The sequence below is a fragment of the Mauremys mutica genome, chromosome 9 (genome assembly GCF_020497125.1).
Source record: "Mauremys mutica isolate MM-2020 ecotype Southern chromosome 9, ASM2049712v1, whole genome shotgun sequence".
NCBI lineage: Eukaryota > Metazoa > Chordata > Testudines > Geoemydidae > Mauremys > Mauremys mutica.
Genome location: NC_059080.1, coordinates 13,678,787 through 13,699,597, shown reverse-complemented (window position 1 = coordinate 13,699,597; position 20,811 = coordinate 13,678,787). Strand labels below are relative to the sequence as shown.

At 43.2% G+C, this 20,811-nt stretch overlaps 1 protein-coding gene across 11 annotated transcripts in view; it reads right to left on the bottom strand.

Annotated features, from left to right (window-relative positions):
- Positions 1–630: 630 nt before the first annotated feature.
- LOC123377056 overlaps positions 631–20,811 on the bottom strand; it is a 348,713-nt gene continuing 328,532 nt past the window's right edge. For 3 of the 11 annotated variants that reach the window (XM_045029450.1, XR_006582058.1, XR_006582059.1), the window contains 3 exons: positions 10,066–10,158; positions 1,863–1,925; positions 631–869 (listed from right to left, as the gene is read on the bottom strand). In XM_045029450.1, coding sequence (XP_044885385.1) covers positions 10,070–10,158 — 89 coding nt within the window. In that variant the 3' untranslated portion in view covers positions 631–869; positions 1,863–1,925; positions 10,066–10,069. Of the gene's footprint in view, positions 870–1,862; positions 1,926–4,377; positions 4,418–10,065; positions 10,159–10,952; positions 11,126–20,811 lie in introns of those variants that run through there. The other 8 variants (XM_045029459.1, XR_006582062.1, XM_045029457.1 and 5 more) reach the window with 6 other exon arrangements.

The window sequence follows — 20,811 nt, the reverse complement described above, 5'->3', positions numbered from 1 at the left end:
GTATGGTCAGGGTGGGGGGACAGACATGGCTTTCCCTGCTCCCTCCATTTGAATGGAGAGTATAAGATAGAGCTTTCTCCCAGGTTATGTACACTAAGATCCAACTGCTTGTTCAACTTATCTGACATTCCTCTCAACTCTTTCTGTCTTGTAACTGAAGACCACGAGGAGCTAACACAGAAACACCCACCCTAACATGACACCAAACCTACGAAAAGTGTCCAAGCCCTTTATAAAAGTCAAATGAGACATTGTTTCCACATACTATAAAAGAGAGCATGAAAATAGCCCAGAGGTTTCTATGGGGCCAGCTCCCAAATCTTTACTCAAGCCGAATTCACACTTTGTGTACTGTTTCTTTAAAACTATAGCATGAGGTAGGCAGCAGGAGGGCTGGAGAAGATTGTAGGCAGAGCCTTTAAAATGAAGCAGAGTGAGAGGCTTTAGGGATAAAGCTGTTTGCCTTATTCTAATGAAGTTCCTTGTTCAGCCTTCAACTGATTGTTACAGGACAGTAAGTATGGACTTTAGATATTTTGCCTTTAAGTCCCACATACTTAACCTTCCATAAGAAGTGTGATATGGTCAAAAAGTGACTATATTAAAACAGAGTCAGATTTGCTCCATGTGTGTATTCAAAGCCATATTTACTTGCTTGAACAAAATAGGCTTTTATTACTGTTTACTGCTGTTATCACCGGAAGGTTGCAGGAGTGAAATCTGGATTCTTTTCTGGCTCCACATCAACCACCAATGTGTGATTCTTGATATACTAAGTTCAGAGTGCAACATCCTGCACATTACTAGGGATAACGTGTGAGCCAAGTGAGCAGCAGTTGATGTTCAGATCCCAGGTTGCTGTGGCTGGCCTGGAAGTGACAAAAATGTGTATGAAACAAATTTATATGGAAACTTGAAAGACGATAAACACAATACTAAACCCACACTGCTAGAATGCAAGCTCACTTTTAAAACAGCAAATTTGAGTCTCATGCACAATGGATGAGACAAAAATATCTATTTATTTATTGTAAAGATTCAGTATAATCTAATCAAGTGTTAAAACTTATTACTCCATTTTAACTTTCATTTGCAGACATTAACAGTTCATTTATTCTGTTTAATTTCCTTTTCTGTGAATGACAAAAATTTTAAATGAAATATAGAAGCACATGAGCCTTAATATAACCTTTCTATAGGTGTACAATTAATTTGACAAAGAGATAAAGTAGCAATTAAATCCTGTGGTGAAATATTTCTCTTATCACTTAATAATTTTTGTTCTTAAATAGCACACATTTCCCCTTCTAGTGGGCTGTTTTCGGTCTCCCGTTTAATTAAAAATCTGTATTTATTAAAACAGTTCCTTGACTAAGGATTCTGAAATAAATCTCTCAAATGCAGACAAGAAATTATTAAAACTGATAAATATTACATTTTAATGGAAATTAAATTAGATCCGTCTTATCTAAGGTACATTAAAAGCAGCAGATCCATTGCCAATACTTTTAATTTACATAAATAAATTTGCCTCCTTTATAAATACAAAGATCTTTCACGATACCTGTTAAAGTAGTGGCATCCGTTCTGCATGTTAAAGAAGATGTGTACAAAGCTTTCAGACTTAGTGCTTTTTAAATTACAATATTTCCTTTCACCCATAGTATGAGAAGTTGATGGGTTTTTCCCCCTGATGTTTGTGTAGATATGTTAACAAATATTTCCACACTACTTGTAAAAGCTGGTATATGTGTAAGGACTGAATTCACATATTTTATGATTATCCCCAACTAATCCATCAGCTAATAAAAGACTGACATTTAAAACTGTCACGAGAAATCCATGCACAGAACAGGATTTACCTTCAGAGCCCTGACGCTTTCGGTACAAAGATTGCTCACAGTTTCAACTCACTTCATTGGCTGCTTCATTTAAAAAAAAAAAAGAAAAGAACAAAGACTTTGGGTGAAATGCTGGGTCCACTGAAGTTAACTGCAAAACTTCCACTGATTTAAACAGGACCAAGCTTTTACCCTTGGTATCTATAAATGGTGTCCAGAGTTAGTTTATGAAAAAAGCATGCTCATGTTGCTGTTACCCCATTCATTTGTTTACCCTCCTGTTGCAGATCATCTTAAAACACTTCAGTACATGCCTCCCTGTAGGCAAGTGTGTAATCTCATTATCTTCAATGGGATTACCGATGAGTATATTTTATCATGTAGGTAAGTGTTTTTCTGGATCATGGCTTCCGACTGTAAACCCTATGGGATGATATTGTTTCTATAGGTTTGAGGCCTAGAACAATGGCTGGGGACCACTGAAATAATAAATAAAATAAATAATAAATAAAATAAAATAATAATAGCAAAGATAAGGAACATGAGTAGAGATTGTAAGCTTTATGGTGCAGGGACTGTCTTTGCTTTGCGTGCACAGTGCTAAGCACAAAGGGCCCTTGAACCAAGCCTTTAGGTGCTACCATAATATAAATCATCATTTCAAACTGAATCCATCACTTTGTCCTGTGTGCAGCAGTTAGAGACTCCCCCCCCCCCACACACACACACAATACAACTAACCTCTTTAGATGTGAGAGCATCTCAGACTTTTCACACCTACACACTCATCTGGGATTTCTTCTACCCCCCGTAACTCAGAACACTCACACCATATTTACCACTGAAAAACAACCATGTATGCATAGCACGTGTGCTAACGCCAACCTGAATGAGTTTGATTTTCCATATAGCCCCAAAAAAAACAAAAGACATTTTTGCTATTGCTTCCTCAACTGAGCCCTTTGAGTGCTTCCTTGCTATGCACAGTCTTAGATTAAAGTCTCTTCTAGTTGTTTCATTGATAAAGGAGATGTCAAATAAATATGCCCTTTGGCTGGTTGTCTGGGAAAATAAAACCTCCTTTGGCACTCATAGAAATAGCACAGAACAGGCACTAGGATTTCACATCCCAAAGTGGATTAATCTGTATTAACTGAAAGTAGGTTTACAGTTTAAATACTTTCAGTGAGGAAATATTTTATATTTCACAGCCACTTTGTTATTCACTCAGGATGCCATTCCCAAAAAATAGGATCCAAGACTTTCCTCCTCCTTGTGTTTTAATGTTCCCTGTACTCTCCAAAGATTGTGTGCAGCTCCAACCAAATAATGGGTCATATTCTTCTGCATAGCAATAACAAAAACTTCCACTAGGATCAATGGCCCATACGCTCCCTTCCACTGTGCACCATGGAAGGGAGCAAAACTGGAAATGGTAACCTGGGAACAGCATGCTTCCCTCACTACATAACCATTTCTATTTCCTCCACAGGCCCATAAGACAGGCAAGCAAGGGTGACTAGCATAAGGAGGCATAGCACCAGGAGGCAGACTCAGGGAGCAGTAGCTCCAGATGATATGCTTCCATTCAATAGTGATGTTCTATGCCACATGGCTGCTCAGTGCGCCTTACCCTCTGCTGCTTCTCACTCTGTGAACCTTAAGAGAGGGTCACAAAACACAGCTTTGAGGGAACTAGCCAATGGAAGGATAGCAACTGTACCATTCTGCTGCTACCGCTTGAGTGTGGGGGCCAGGGACACGCGGAGGCAAATGTCCTCCATGCATTGGCCTGAGATCCAAGCAGATGGGACCACCTGTACCCACAAAATTCCAGACTATGAATGTTGAAGGCCATGACCCCAGCCCTTTGCACATCACCATTCATCCCTCCCACAATGTGGAAGCCAGTGGGACAGTTTCCACACACGCTACCATTTTAAAGCAATTCTCTCTTCAGGAGCTTGCTTTTTGGGGAGGGGGAGATAGTTATTTGTATACATTACACCTATTAGTAATTCTCTCTAGGATCTGATCCAGCTCCTAACTCTGCAGCCAGGGATGTGCCCTAACTGTGGTGTAAGTATTGTTCCACTGACCATAGGAGACTTGGTTGGGGGTGGATTATGGACCTTCATTGGGTCACTGTTGGAAGTAAAAAATTGAGCAAATGTTTTACAATAGACCTTAACAACAACTGAATATTTTTCCAGTTGTGCATAAAGGCTTGAGATGGTTTTGTTTTATCTAAATTGCTTCTCTCAGCCCCACTTAAAAAGCAATCCAGGTAATGCAAATAAGAGAGCCACACTTCATTCAGACTGCATGTTCCCCAGTGAAAACCAAAATTAACAGATGTCTCAGCAATACTTGTTATTTCGTGATCTACAGCACTACTTTAGTGCCGGAGGACATTAAGAATTCATCTGTACTTTTACCAGATGTCTGAGAAGTAGTAGATCTTCCTTGATCCACTTGACTTTTTTAATGCCTTAGGATATATTCAGCATACATTTCGAAAAGAGTACTTATATTGGTTCTATGGTTTTATGTTGATCATCATCCTGCTTGTTGTCCTAAATAATGGGAAAGACTGTTAGAGACATGCTTATGGATAATAGAACTGAGCAAATAATAGAAAAAATGCTCCCTGGGTATGTCTCCAAATTTGAACATGGATTTCGATTAGACTATATTTTCATGTTTGTTTTACATAAATGGGAGTGTAAACATACAAGGCAGTGGGGGAGGAACAATCACAGCATCAATCTTAAGGGTGAATATGCACTAAAAGGAAATTTCAAATTGTGTCATCCTTTGCAGACTGCATGTACCACCAAAGCAGAGTAAAGAAGCTGGAGTTGATCCAGAATTTGACCCAGTGTCTTTTAAAGCTTGAGCCCAGGAGTTTAAGGGTTAGCAGGTTTTACTGCGATGCTGCTCTCCTGTGTTTGCACTGCATGGGTCTGCAAGAGAACTGGGGAAGATGGCATGATGAGTTGCAAGGTTGTGTCTAATTAGCTGTGGATCCTACACCTTTTCCACAAAAATATATCTCGGGCTTTTTCAGCCGACAGAGGTGGGCCATTGAAAGCTACTCTCTTGTATCACACTTCTTATTTCAGATTGCTAAAATCTTGAAAGTCCCACTATAAAGCCCTAACATATATAAAAAAGCAAGTGAACTCAATGGGAAAGATTGCAATCTCACAGGTTACATAAACAAAAGTCTGAGTCAGAGAATATTCAAGGCGTTCCTTTCATTGTAATCACCAAGAAGATGCATCGTTTGTAACAAGCAGAAAAAAACTGGCAGCTCCATTGTTTTTCAGTTTCCAGATACTCAAGACAAAGAGAATTTATTGACTGACAACTGACAGCAGTGATAGCCAAACGTGAAGATTAAGCCAGTTTGGCCTCTAAGGGTCCACACTGCAGTCAGGATGTATAACTGCAGCTTGTGGAGGCGAACCAGAGCTAGCTTTGATCTAGCTAGGTCAAAGGTAGAACCAGTAACAATAGCAGTGTAGTCCCCACACGCCGCAGCATGGGCTCGCATGCATGGGCTCGCTTCCTAAGTACCCCACTCAGGACTCCGGATACATACTCAAGCAGTGCACTCGGTGCTAGCTCGGGTATGCCTACAGGAGCTGCCATCACACCCCCTGACTGCAGTGTAGACATATCCCCACATCAAATCATGTGCCCTCGGCTATATACCCTGTGGCACCATGCCGAAGACAGCTGAGGCACAAGCAGGAAAACAATTGGGGTTCCAAGGTTAAGAATCCATCAGCAGCTTCACTGATACCTCCAAAGCCATCTGGGGCCATCAATCTTAATCAATTGCTTCTTACCCTCCTTGAAGAAAGGAGAGAGAAACACATCATTTCAAAATGGACATTTTTATTTATCTTTCTCAGGCTGTTGACGGGGGTTGGGGACGGTTATATTCACAGGCAGGCTTTTTATACAGATTCCTGTGTTTTAGCCTCTGGATAGGCACCCATGAGATAGGATGGGTGCCCACAGATATGTTTTATACATTCACACAAAGAACAAATTTTTCATTGTGGTTTTATTTATACTGAACAGAATTTTAAGGGGGCTGGTACTCCGTCACTGCCCAGAGAACAGAGCACCCCAACAAGTGGGGTTATTCAAACATCCCTACACACACACACTTTTCAAAGTTTTAAAGACCTTCTTTTGCCTTCGGGTTGGGGTTTTATTATTAACATTATCATATGAAATTTGAGGCGGCTAGAGCTCAGTCTCTGCTGCTCAGAGACAACAGGGGAAAAAAAACTCCCTGGAGCTGCAATTGGCTTTGCAAGGCTAGCGGGAGGTGATACAGCTCAGCGTGTATTTAACCACAAATGAACTCAAATCATTGCAAATTGCCTAGCCCAGAGTGAGGCATAAGAGTGGCAACTGAAAACTATAGAGGACTGATCCAAAGCCAATTGAAGTCAATGGAAAGACTCGTATTGACTTCAGTGGAATTTGGATCAGTCTCTTAATGCATAGATTTATTATTGAAGCTGTTTTTCCACATTTAGTGGGAAGACAGGGACAATGGCAATAAATATAGAAAGCATTATATAGGACCCCTTCCATTTCTAAATGGCAAGAGGATATCTACATGTTGGGTCTACTTAATACACATCTTGTATATCCAGTAACAGCCTGTGAAAGCCCAACCAAACATTAGCTCATGGTTCCCCATGACTTGCCATCCCAGTAATACCAGAGTAAATACATTCAAAAGGCAGCTGCAGCTGCTGCTACTGAAGGTGTTCGTAAACAACTAATAGCAGACACAAATGCAAAGTGCAACTATGCCATTTTTGTTTTGCTACAGATTTGCTATTCTTCCCTCCCTCCCTGGTCTCCCAATTATCACAGTACCACCGGAGACATCAACATCTAAGACAAATCTCTAATAGCAAAGAAAGACTAAGAAAACAGCAATGCATCTGTGGCAATTTTATTTTTTTTTAAAAGCCATTACTGAGGCCTGGTTCCTCTTAAGGATATTTACATGAAATTTCATAAATGAGCCTCTACTTAATCTACATTACTGTCATTGCTGCAGACAGGCTCAAAGTAATAACTATGATATGTAGTGGAAAAGATTGCCATTGTTGCTCAATTCACAATATTTGAAGATTAATTTTGATGGGGCTGGCTTGGCACCTTGCAATCCCACCTGAGTAAGGGGCAGCACGTAGCCACGTTGCCTCAGCAGTGGAACAAGGACCACACTGATATCACCACCAGGTCCCTGATTCCTCCTTGTTCCATTGTAAGCTATGCCAGCCATTTCCCTGGCCCAGATTACTTTCCCTCCTTGCTGGCTCCGCTGTGCATGTTAGCACGTTGGGAGCGAGGAACCAATGCTTTTTCCATTCCTCTCCCCAACACAGCCACTCCCCTGCCCAGTTCTAGGGAAGGGGAGAAGCTGCCCAGAGGTGACTGCTCTTCCCACAGACACACAGGATCTGGTGATGAGGGTAGCCACAGGAGGACTCCTTAGTCCATTATGTGAGGACACAGACAGGTTCATGATTGAGCCCATGGTACATACATTGTATTACTGAAAATACAGGAGCCCTAGACAGTGGTTTACATAAGATGGGCCTGATGGTGCTCTCCCTGAAGTCAAAGGTAAGCTCTTCTTGCCATCAGTGGGAGCAAGCACAACAATCATGTGGCCTGCATTCGGCACATACGTTGTCATATTGGATGTGCATAAGTGCCATATCCTTGCTGAGAGAAGCAGGGCGAGCAGCTATTTGCTGTACCAAAGACACGCCCAAAAGGTGCCCTCCTTTCCAAACAGACCACACCCGGTACACTATCATTTTAAAGGTTTGGACTTTCCATGTTTTCCCTAGCAAATATCTTCCTCACTCCCCTCAAAGGTAAAATTCAACTGCTAATTTGGGGCAAGATTCACTGGCACAGCCACGGGGGTGGGGGCTTTAAAGTACACCTTCCAGCACCTCAGATGGACTTCACCTCAAAGCAAGGCAGGTGGAGTTACAGCCAATGACTTGACTGAGGTTTCTCTAGGGGCAGGGGTCAGCTTTAGTTTACGGTCGGCTCCACAGCAGCTCCACAGATGTGGTGACTCATCACATCTTGTAGCTGCTTTGGCCACACCCCTTTCCCTGCCACCATCTTTGGAGTAGTGCTAGCCCTCTACAGACCCAACCTTGCTACTGTTTTAAACAGTTTTAAACAGGCCCAACCTGTTCCCCCAGCACGGTCTGCCACTTGGATCAACAGGATGGTTTGGGGGTTAAGGCTGTGGATTTGCATCCACGAGAGCTGGGTTTAATTCCTGGTTCTACCATCCACTTCCTGGGTTACCTTGGGCAAATCACTTAACTGCTGTACTTCAGTCTCACACCTTTAAAATGGGGATATTTCCCTATTTGTGATTGTTTTGAAAAATTCATTAATGTTTATAAGGTAATCAGACTGATAGGTGGGAGGGATAGTTCAGTGGCCTGCTGAAACCCAGGGTTGTGAGTTCAATCCTTGAGGGGGCCATTTGGGGATCTAGGGCAAAAAAAGAGAAAAAAAACACTGTCAGGATCAGGGCCGGTGCAACCATTTAGGCGACCTAGGCAGTCGCCTAGGGCGCTGGCATTTGGGGGGCACCATTTTCTTCGGTAGCGACCGCGGCGGACGGATGTTCGGCCGCCCCGGTCGCCACCGGCATTGAGGCGGAGGGAGCTGGGCAGCGGAGCGCGGGGAGGGCCGCCTGCAGCAAGTAAGGGGAGGGGAACTCCCCAGCCCAGCTCACCCCTGCCCCGCCTCCTCCCCGAGCACGCCGTGGCCGCTTCACTTCTCCCACCTCCCAGGCTTGCAGCCACAAGGGAGGTGCCTCAGGGCGGGGGGGAGCTTCTGCGGGGGGGCACCTTGGGGCGGAGGGGGGTGTTGCCACGAGGGGGGAGCGCCTCAGGGCGGGGGCACGGGGGGGGGACGGCACAAGGTGGAAGTTTCGCCAAGGGCGCTAAACATCCTTGCACCGGCCCTGGTCAGGACAGTACTTGGTCCTGCTAGTGAAGGCAGGGGGCTGGACTCAATGACCTTTCAAGGTCCCTTCCAGCTCTATGAGATAGACTGTACAATAAGAGCTGGTCAGGAACCAGAATTTCTGACATTTCAATTGTTTTTTCAATCAATCAGATTCAGAATGAAAAGGCAAAATTTTAAAGTTTCCTATGAGACAATTAAAAAAAATTGGGACCATCAACATATTTTTTGATTCATTTGAACTTATATTAAAAGATCAATTATATATGATACATTTCTATTTTAATGGACTATAAAGGTTGAAATGAAACATTTTGACTTTTTCTCATTGAAAAGTTTCATCAGAATTGACACGTTCCCCCACAAAACATTTTGATTTAGATGCGACTGCATATTTGATGGGAAAGTGTCATCAAAACCTTTTCACCCAGCTCTATGTAAAATGATGGGGTAAGTAAGTAGAAAGATAAATCCAGATTCCATTTACCAGCTATTTTTAGTGAAACTTCATTAACCCAACTGTCTCTTGCTTCCTGCATTGGAGCAGCTTTGTCCTTAGCTCTGCAAATAATTCTTCTGTACTCTATCTTCCTGAATATTGTTATGATTTTGTATCTGCTACCTTAACTTCCTGATATCATTGTCTTTAAAAGAGGCTATAAATGAATCCCACTGCATACATTTAGAATGTCAGAGTTATCTCATCTTAAAATTTTACCCTACCTAAACCTATACCACAAAGCATCAGTTCTACTAGTTCTTACTTTGGCTATGTCACGGATAGTGGCTGCTTTAGATAAAAAGAAAATTATATGTGATTTGTTATCTCCTCAGTGAGTTTTACTGCTGCTTCTGTTGAATGAGTTAACCAACAAGAGCTCTCTCTCTTGCTTTTTTTGTGTAAACACACACACACACACACACACACACACACACACACACACACACACACACACACACACCCTAGAAGAAGCTGACCAAATGACATCTGGAACATTTCTGCCTACAGCATTGAATTGAATTCAACACTGTGCCTGAAGCACAAGGTCTTCTGATTTGCATCACAATGCACTGTCTCCATACCACCCACATACAGACTTTTATTACATAGTACATCATGTTTAATATAAATACAATATTTTTCTTTGATACTTGCTATGTCTATTTTCATTACCTCGTTAAAGAAGCATCCTTAAAAGAGACAACCTGAGCCACAAAATTCTGAGCTGGATCCAGGTTCCAAGCTCACCTCTGCGGATGTTTGGCTCTGAAATTTTAAATGAGTATATATTTTATATGTACATTCAACATTCTTTTCAATATAATTGTTTCTTTTTTCTCCTTGACATTTTTGTGCAAGACACAATTTAGGAGTTTCTCCTTATAAGGTCAGCATTCCTAGATGCCTTTTTGTAGAGAAAAGGAGGTTAATATGGATGATCACAATGGTCCCTTCTGGGCCTGGAATCCATGAAAATGTTTCATGTCAGTTCAGAAATTGAATTGTTTGAACTGGTTTGAACTGACCTGAAATGAAATATTTTGTTTCGATTTTTGCCAATGGAAAAAAAAAATCAAAATTTATCAGCAAAATCAAAGTTCTCCCTGGGAAAATTTTGATTTTGCAGAAACTGCATTTTCCATTTCCATCAGAAAATTATTCTGATGGAAAATTCCCAACCCGCTACTTTCCCTCTAGAGATGTTGGCCACAAACCAGATGTGTAAGACGGTGATCTGAGAAACAGCACTTCATGCGAACACAGCAGAGTAAATCCCAGTTCTAGTGGGGTAGAAATGATCAAAATAAGAGCTTGGGGAAATTGATTTGTCTGCACTAGACGCAAAGTAAAATCTAATGAGTGTAAACTTTATATCTTGGATTATTTTAGCTGGATCTTTATATGAATTATTATCTGCTTGATTGCTATGGAGAGCCAACTATTTGACCACCAAAATGATGTGAACACAGAAACTCCTGGGGCTTAGAGCAGGGGAGAAGAATTTCCACCCGGTTATAAAGGTGGAGGTGTTAATACTAACATCCGTGTTAAAGACTCACCATTTCCCCGCACTGACCAACAGCCTCCCCATAACTGATCAAAGAGGCTGCAAAATAACTACCAGATGGTGTAGCCAAGAACTGTCGGTCAGAATTAACAAGCAGATCATTGTGGATCCTGTCCAAACACACTCCATATTCTAACATGTGCGTCTTCGGGGAAGGGATGGATCACAGCTAGAGCAGCCTTTGTCTTTCAAAATCCTCCTCATTCCTACTCTGATGATATAGTCCTATGTGACAATGAAAGAGACATCTTTATGAAACAGACAATTGACCTCCGCTGCATCTAAAGCCCTGGCCACAACAACCAGAGTCTAGACTACGAGGCTAGTGTCAATCTTCAGCCCTCTGGCTAGAGCTGTAGTTGTCTTTTTCACCCTCTGATGAAATCCAGGTTGAACGGGTGACATCATTCAAATCCTTGTCACCCTGACAAACAATAGTAGTTATGGTAGAAGTAAAGGGACAGACGTTCTGATTCACTTTGCTCCCTTCACACGGCTCAGGTGGTGCAAAGGAAGTGGATGCTGGTCCACCCCTGAGGGAGGAGTTCACTTGGCTCAGGAGGTGTCCGGGGTAGGAGGGGCTGGAACATTTTGTGCTCCGGCGCTCCTCAGCTGGCAGACAGTCCTGTAGGGACTATTGCCACAAAGCAGCTCTAGCCTGGACCCAGCTTGGGTGCTAAGCAGAGAATCAGGGAGCCCAGCATGTTTCTCCAATTTGACAGGCTCCTTCGTTTTGTAATTTTGTCTGTAACAAGTTATTCTCTTTGTTTTAATGAATACTGGTGCCACCTGCCCCCAGGGCCGGGTGAAGGCAGGGGCTTTAGGGGCTGCAGCCCAGGGCATGGTTCAAGGGGGGCCCCACAAAAATAAATCACAAGCAGCGATCTCCGGGCTGCTAAAAGGGGAGCTCAGGCAGCTGACTGCATGCCGTGGCCCCACGCCACTTCTGGAAGCAACCGGCTGCTGGCATGTCCCTGTGGCCCCACGCCGCTCCTGGAACCAGCCAATGGGAGCTACGGGGACGGCGCTTGCAGGCACAGGCTGCACACAGAGACCCACTGCCTCCTTCCCCCCAGGGGCCACAGAGACGTGCTAGCAGCCAGCCGCTTCCGGGAGCATCATGGGGCTATGGCAGGCAGGCAGCCTGAGCCCTGCTGCGCTGCTGCTGCTGCTGGGAGCCACCTGTAGTAAGCGCATCCTTGTTGTGTTTCCTGCACCCAAACTCCCCCCCAGACCCCACACCCCCTCCTGCACCCCAATCCCCTGCCCCCAAACTCCCCCCAAACCCCACACCCCCTCCTGCACCCCAATCCCCTGCCCCAGCTCCCTCCTGCACACAAACTCCCCCCAGACCCTGCACCCCCTCCTGCACCCCTTCCTGCACCCCAATCCCCTGCCCCAGCCCCCTCCTGCACCCAAACTCCCCTCCAGACCCCGCACCCCCTCCTGCACCCCAATCCCCTGCCCCAGCTCCCTCCTGCACACAAACTACCCCCAGACCCTGCACCCCCTCCTGCACCCCCAATCCCCTGCCCCAGCCCCCTCCTGCACCCAAACTCCCCTCCAGACCCCGCACCCCCTCCTGCACCCCAATCCCCTGCCCCAGCCCCCTCCTGCACCCAAACTCCCCCCCAGACCCCTGCACCCCTTCCTACACCTCAATCCCCTGCCTCAGCCCCCTCCTGCACACAAACTCCCTCCCAGGGGCCCCACAAAAATGTAATAGCCCCAGGTCCACAGGAGAGTTAGTCCGGCCCTGCCTACGCCGTATTTCCTTCATTGCTTCCATCACATGCCAAGATCATTAGAGTTTGAGGGTATTGCTTAGCAATACAGGAATGGAATGAAGTATGTTTCAAATCTTCCCCCTCTGCTAGAAGTCCTGTGGCAGCCATTACTTGAGAAAGATAGGCTTTTCCATTACCTTCTTATTGTTTCCAAAGCAGTTGCTCTTCTGTTTCCATGGCATTTTCTTTCTCCTCCCTCCCCAAAGTAAAATCTTTTATTCCCTTATTAACCTTTTCCTAGATACTGCACCTTTTCCCACCCACCTTCCAAGTCTAATGCACTTTTCAGCTGTAGTTTCTTTATGGGAAAATTCCGCCTACGTTCTTTCTGATAAGCTAGACGCATCGCACTCTTAACTGAGAGAGACTCTTGAAGTCTCAAGACAACATTGGTGCAATAGCCTCTATGTAAGTCAAAATGTCATCTTCTCCCAGCTCCTTCTCTGTTTTAACCAAGAGATTCAGTCCAGATATGCCCTAAAAGCCAGGAATAGAGGGTTTCAAGGAGGGAGGAATCCGGGGTAAGTAAAGTGTGTTTCCTGTAAACTATGCTGATCCCAAACTTAGAAAAAGTCCAGTGTCTGGGGACATGATTCAAGACAAATCTCGTAGGAACTATTTGACTAATCGTCAGCTACTGTGTACCAAGAGTCAGTTGTGGGAGCGAGGGAGCAATATAAGGTGCTTGAGCCCCATGGTTGGGCCCTTTTGGTCCTGAACCCAAAAAGCTCTCATTTTGAGAAACATTCCTGTTTACCTTTTAGAGAGCCAGCAGCAAAAATGTCCCATTGTAAGTTCCTGGTGCTGTTCATTCAAACAAGGTCCAAACCACTGTTGGCTGAGGATTACAATGGATTTGGGGCTGACACTCAGGTTTACTCATTCGAACAATTATTTGAACCAAAAGTCTGGCCTTGCATTTTACAGTTACTATAAAGGCAATGAATGAGAGAGAAACAGAAAAAGGTATTGATCAATTACCTCCTCTTGGTGTGTAGGTGGCTCATGATGATTCCTCCTACAAGCTCTGATTATCCTCTTACACTCCAGCATATTTATACCTTTCCACATTATCTAATTTCAATCAACATTAAGCATTGTGTCTTACATAACCCACAGACTACACAGGTGTGAGCATCATTTATAGAAATGTTTGCTGTTCATGCTATTTTCATGTCATCATGTCACCTTACTCAACGTAAGGACTTTCCTGTTCCCCCCCACACACACATAGGGATTTTTTGCCAGTACCTTTAGTGTATTTATTGTTGTGATTAACTTCCTCTTATCTATGTCCTTCAACACAGTATGTTCCATGATCAAAACATCACCTTTGTCCTACACAGCAGCTATAAGTATTTTTCACAGCAAGGCCACATAAAGATGAATCAATATGGCAATACTCACGTCAAGCAAAGATAAGGCCAAAGGCCAGTTAATTAAGCATAAGTATTAGCCAGGCCTGTCCAAATTCATTCACTATACGTATGGGCCATGCTTATGACATTTCCACAACATAAAGCCAAACAACCAACCCAGCATGCATACAGCCATATCAGTTCTTTTAAGCAGCAGTCCCTCCCAAGAAGACCACTCTCTGTATTTATGCTCCATGAGAAGTAAGTGCTGCTGTCCTACCTTCTTCCCTTGAGCTCCTAAGGGAACTCCCCGGGGTACTTGCCTCCCATGGCCAAGATAGATGCTGCCTCATTTCTTTAGGGAAGCTTGGATGTGGAAATACAATAACCAAGAAGATCCTTTTTTGGTCCCTCTCAGCGAAAAAGAGTGTAGGGAGAGAGGTGATGGCCATTAGGCTTTCCTTGCTACTGCTTTACTGTTGGTTACCAACAGCAGGCAAGTAAGGAAAGAAGATAGTATTTTAACCACAGGTAAATCAAATAATACATCAATTCCTTTATTCCAGCATTTAGCTCCATCATTATCAAGCAGATAGAAGGCTTTTGCTGGTATATTCTGGCTGCAAGCCCAGTTAAGTCTTTTTCATGTCATTTATTAAATTTGCAGTGCCAATAACCATGTTAGTGTAAATGGCTAAGGGACAAGTTCTTGAAAAATGATTGGCACCGAGAAAGGTATTATTTATCTTCCAACTACAGCCTTTGCTTCTGCAGCTGCTGGACATCTCGTTCATCCTTTTTTTGTGTGTTTTAAAAAGCATTGACTATGATCTTTTGTAGTTAAGGCACTGGACTGGGCCTTGGGAGATCTGAGTCCAATTCCTGGCACTGCCAAAAAGTTCCTGCTTAACTTTGGGCAAGTCTTTTGTGTCTCAGTCCCCATATGTAATACTTCTTTTTCCCACTCTGGGTCTGTTTGGCCTACTTTGGCCCTCACCCTGTAGTGAGAACCGTCTAGGTGGAAAAATGGCCCTCACAGAATCCTATTGAAGTCTGTGTGGGTGCAGAGTTCATAGTCGATTTGGGGCCTCAGACTGTAAGTGCTTTGATCCAGGGACTGTGTCACTTTCTATTTTGTACAATACCTAGCACAATAGGGCCCTGATATAAATAACAAGAAGCTATCCAGACATTCTCTTCGATATAAGCGTGAGGGGGTGGGGGTGTTTCTTAGTCAGACTCACAAAATCATTAGGCTAGCCTAAAATACCCAATTCTCCTTCGGGGGGGATGGGTAATCCAGATGATAAACCTTTTGCTAGTACTGTACCACATGTGTTATATCTAAACCCGTTGCAATTTGCCTTTTGCTGGTTTTGTGAAATGGGTTGAAAATGAAAAAAGCCTCCCACTTTCTTAAGCATAGTTTTTCAAATTCTCCTGGTCTGTTGAATTTTCCCAGCTCTGCCTTGCTGTCAAGATTATTAAAACTCAAAAGCTGTACATGTCACAGAGCTTGCAAGAGCAGAAGGTTAAAGTTGTGTTTTCAGTTGGCTGAGTCACATGCTCTTGATCTGATCAACAGTGCTCACCAGCACAATGAAGAAATTATGAAGAGAGGGAACAAAGAAGCTAGAAATAGAAAAAACCCGTAAACCCATTTTGCCCATCCTTTTGCCACAGCAGAATTATTCCCTACAAGGGGCAAATTCTGCTCCCAGATACATGTGTGCATCCACAGTACTTTTTATTATAGAAATCAACAGTTGCATGTGCTCATCTGCAGGCAATATTTGGCTCATGATTTATTTTTCTAGTTTTTAATCATGTATAAAAAATAAATAGTCTTGTGAGGTGATATGGAAGAATAATCTTGTGTTTAAGACACTGGACTGAGATCTCTCCAAGCCTTGGTTCTCTGTTTGTAAATTGGGGAAACCATTTTCTTGGTCTATCTTGCCTGTTTAGTTGGTTTCTCTTATTATGTGTTTGTACAGCATGTTACACAGTGGAGCTCTGGTCGTGGTTGGTGTCTCTACATTAATATAAAAAATGTTTCCCCGGTAGACTATTTTACTGTCTCAAACTCATCTCTCTCACCATTTGGAAATCTTCCTCATATTCAGCCTATATTTTCATCCCATTACCTCCAGCAATATTTTTGTATACAATCCTAAAAGATTTCTCTGCTTCCTTGGCACTTACTGCAGCAGGGAGAAATTGATAAAAACAAATAAGTGTTTGTGAAAATTTGTGGAGAGACTCTTCCCCAGTTTGTTTCAAAGGGATCCATCTCCCCCAAAATAACCACATTTGTAAAAAATCATCCACCATGGAATGTGCAGAGGGTAAGCCATGGAAGGACCTACAAAAAGACAGAAAGCCAAGCTCTGCCAGTGAGTGGAGACATTTGTTCAGAGTGTGTCTTATGTGGAGAATGGGGTAGGGACGCAGGGATCTGCTGTGCTTTTTGCAAATAACTGGGAAATAGTTTTGCAAATTTTGAAGGTGACGGTTTGTTTTGTTTCATTCACAGTATATTTCCAATTTCTCCTTTTCTGCTCCACTAATGGTGCTGAATGCTAAAAATATCCCGAGTGCTGCTCCAGGCAATCATGGACCACACATTTCAATATAGCTAATTCAGATGGCAACATAAAGGGCCCAGCCAGAATTGACTTTTAGGACCTTCCTTAGTAACCAAGACTGACTCTGCATTTGCAATGTAAAAAATCACAAAGGGCTTGACCCTGCAGCAAACTCCTCGTGGGCAGATCCTCGCATCAGCATGCACACCAATGGCTTTAACGGATCTCCATGTGGCTGCAGAAGTCTTTCAGCACGCAGTTTATTACAGAAGCAGAGTTTTAGAGCCCAATTCTGGTATTTGTACTCACCAAGGCAGAATACCTGTACTGCCTATAGTCAATAACTGGTAGTACATATGGCACAATCAGGCTCTTAACCTGCACATACCCTGATTTTAACGAATAAAAGAACAAAACTCAGGCTGATTCTTTCCTTCAACATTGCAGAGATGAAATTGATATATTACCATTTTGCGGATGGGTTTTAATAACAAAAGATGCACCAGTCACACCAAGCTTTTCTTATCTGAGGAGTTTTCAGGAAATTGCAGTGGACACCAAAGATCACAGTGTTCATAGGAATCCATTTTATATTAAAGTCTCTTTTCCATCACACATTTTACCTCAGAAATTCCTCAAACAGTAACATTGACTAGATGAAAACCAAAAACACAGATGAAAATAAGCACTTTTTTTTTGGTATTTAGGAGGCATCTATAGGATGAGTTACGTTTTATTGAAGCCACTATTTGGGAATGAGATTGTTTGGACTTTATAAATCCAACTCACGTAAAGCTAAGATGCTCTGAAGCACTTGTACACAGTGTGCCTGATCCATCAGTTAAATAAGCAGAAACAATGAGTCTGAATCTCTTCTCCCTTCCTCCAGTTTTACACCAGTACAATTCCACTGACTACATACTCCTGATGTACACTCATGTAAGATGAGAATCAGACCCTATCTGCCTAGTCCATTATTCCCCTGCTCCTTACCCCTTGTTGTATTTTTGCCTCTAGATATTTCCTCCCCTCCAGCCCTTTGCAACACTGTTGCTAATTTTACTTGTCAAGTCTTGATTTATATTTTTCTCCATCCATGAAATAGTCTCTGTTCCTTCAATCCAACATTAAACTTGTATGGTCAATGTTTCTGAGCTGAAAAGATCAGTCAACAGGAGAGTTTGCTTCTCTATACATAATAAATGCTTTGGCACCAGTCTCAGTTGTTCATCTGCTTAATCAAACATAGCTAAAGACAAACTTCAGCATGAAGAAGAGGAAACCTATATTAATTAAGGTTTTCCTTAAACCAAATATTAATGAAATTTCACTGTTGGACAGCCACATTGCATGTGTCATAATTAAGGCTGCAAGTTTGTCACGGAGGTCATGAAAGTCACGGATTCCATGATTCTCCGTGACTTTCCATGAGTTCTGCATTGGCCAGTGCGCCTGGCTCAGGCAGCCCCTGCACCAGTTGCACTGGCCCCTGCTGGGGCAGACTCAGGCCATCGCGTCCCGTCTCCCCCCCCCGCCCCCCAGAAGCAGCAAAGTTTGGGTGTGGGAGGGGGTAGGAGGGTGGGGCATGGGATGGGGTGAGGCAGGCTCTGGACAGCGCTTACCTGGGGGGCTCCCTGGAAGTGGTAACATCCCCCTCGCTCAGCTGCTAGGCGGAGGCATGGCCATGCAGCTCTGCGCGCTGTCTCTGCCCAGAGTGCTGGCTTCGCAGCTCCCATTGGCCGGGAACCGCCAGCACCTGGGCTGCCCTCCCACACCTCAAGTTTTAGTCAGGGGTATATAGGAAAAGTCATGGACAGGTCACAGGCTGTGAATTTTTGTTTAATGCCCATGACCTGTCTGTGACTTTTACTAAAAATACCGGTGACTAAAATATAGCCTTAGTCATAATTACTGTAGCTCTGTGGAGACAACAAGCTTCTGCCACTCAACCCGAATTCTGACCCTGCTCTTTTCCATTTCAAAGTGAATGGCCGGTATAGTCACACTAAGCATCACTTAGATAGGATCAGATTCTGTCACATGGAATTTATCACAGGTTTCAATTAAACGATTTCTTAGATTTATTTGAAGGTGAAGTGAAAAACTACAGCACAGGGAGTCCTTGGACTTACGACACAATTCGTTCCTCAGAATTGCGTTGTAAGTCGAAACGTTGTAAGTCGAAACTACTTTTCCCATAGGAATCACTGGTATCTCAGGGGGATTGGTTCCTGAACCAAGGTTTGATAACACTATTTTCACCACAGTAACCCAGATTTTTGTACTAAATGAATTATAGATGACTAATGTTGCAACAAAAATGTATTTACCATCCACTGTATTTTGTAAGCAGCATTCAAATAAACATATAAACTCACATATGCTGCTCAGAATGCCGGCAACACAGGCTCAGATGAGCCTCAGCCAATCACTGTTCAAGTTTTCTGATTGGCTGGGGATGGGAGCCAATCAAAAACAAGTGGCAACCCTACCCAGCCACAAGCTACCCTGATGCCTCAAAGCCAATCAGAAGCGACCCCTTCCAGCTCCATACCAGTATAACGCAACCCAGAGTGATTTCAAGGGAACTTTATGCAAATCGAGCATTGTAAGGGTGAAACAACCATTGTAGGGGTGAAATGGGCAGTCAATTGAAAAGCGTCGCAGGTGGCGTCCGACGACTCCCTCTAGGCACATTGGGAAAGTTCATTCCACTTGAAGAAATATTGCTGGCTTCAGCGCTATTCCTTATAGTTAATATGAGGAATACTGCTGAAATGCTGCTAATGACCCTAGCTCGAATGAATTTTCATGCATGTCTGCTGTATTTCAGGGGGATAAATGGGTAAAACAAACAGTATGCAATTTAACACTCCATCTGTAATAGAATATGCATAGATTTAGGCTGGGATTTTCAGTGGGGCCTAAGGAAATTAGGTACCCAACTCCCATTGAAAGTCAATGGAAATCCAAGCCTTAACTGACAAATTATGGTCTTGGTCCTACAGCTGATGGCACATGACTCAAATGCTGTATCCTTATGGAGCCTCATTGACGTCAGTCAGTGGGGCTTGATACGGGCATAGCACTCTTCCCACAAACTGTCAATTGTAGGATCAGGGCCTTAATTTCTCACTTCAGGCTGAGATTTTCATTCGTAGGATTGGGGCCTTTTAACACAGCATACGACAGCTGAAAATTGGTTCCATACTGATGTAGGTGCCAAGTTTCTCCTGTAACAGCTGACACCACCAGGAACACCTAACAGTGCAATGAAAACAACTTTGCACTGCTTAAGGTGTCAGTGATGAGAGGTCCATAAGAGTGGCCTCCTCTTGCAGGAGAAGCTGAGAACTCTGAGCTCAGGTCTTGGTAAGTAAACAAAGTCTTTCAGGTCATGATGAAAACAGTTCATATGCAAGCCAAGATGTGTATTGCAGGCCTCACTCAGGAAGCAAAATGTAGGATTTAAGATTAGGCCCATAAAGAGCATCTGAGTTTAGGTGAAGCTGTTTGCAAATAATAATAGTGATTATGAACAATAGGAATGACAGCAACATTTCTACATTAGGCCCAGGAGCTCCAGAAGGTTAACTGAACGAGAATGAGCATTCAAATAGCACAGTACACTGAAATATCTCAGCATATTATGGAGTTTTGGTGAAATTCAAGATGAGAGCCCCCTGGATTTTTCTATTAGTGGAAATGGATATCTAAATATTCTTAGGTAGGTCTAAACACAGGAAAAATAGAGTTATTACCAGGGTTTTCATACAGGCCTAAAATGATCCTTTAATCTGTTTTTCTGATAGATTAAAAGAGGTATAAAGTCAATGAGATGTGTCCAATATTTGAACACTGTGGGCTGTAACCTGTTTTCATTTATATTGGAGTATATCCAGACTGACTCCCCTGAAGTCACTATAATCAGACATTTTAGTAATATTGCAGTTGGAGATGTATTTTCCTAACTCAAGTACAATTAAAGGAGTGGAGGTAGGGGATGAAGAATGTTAGAGATAGAAAATGTGTGCTCATTTAAATAGGACTTAATGCCAAATAAAACTTCAGGCACCATTCTATATGCGCAAATATACTGAGTTTAGATGAAGCCAACA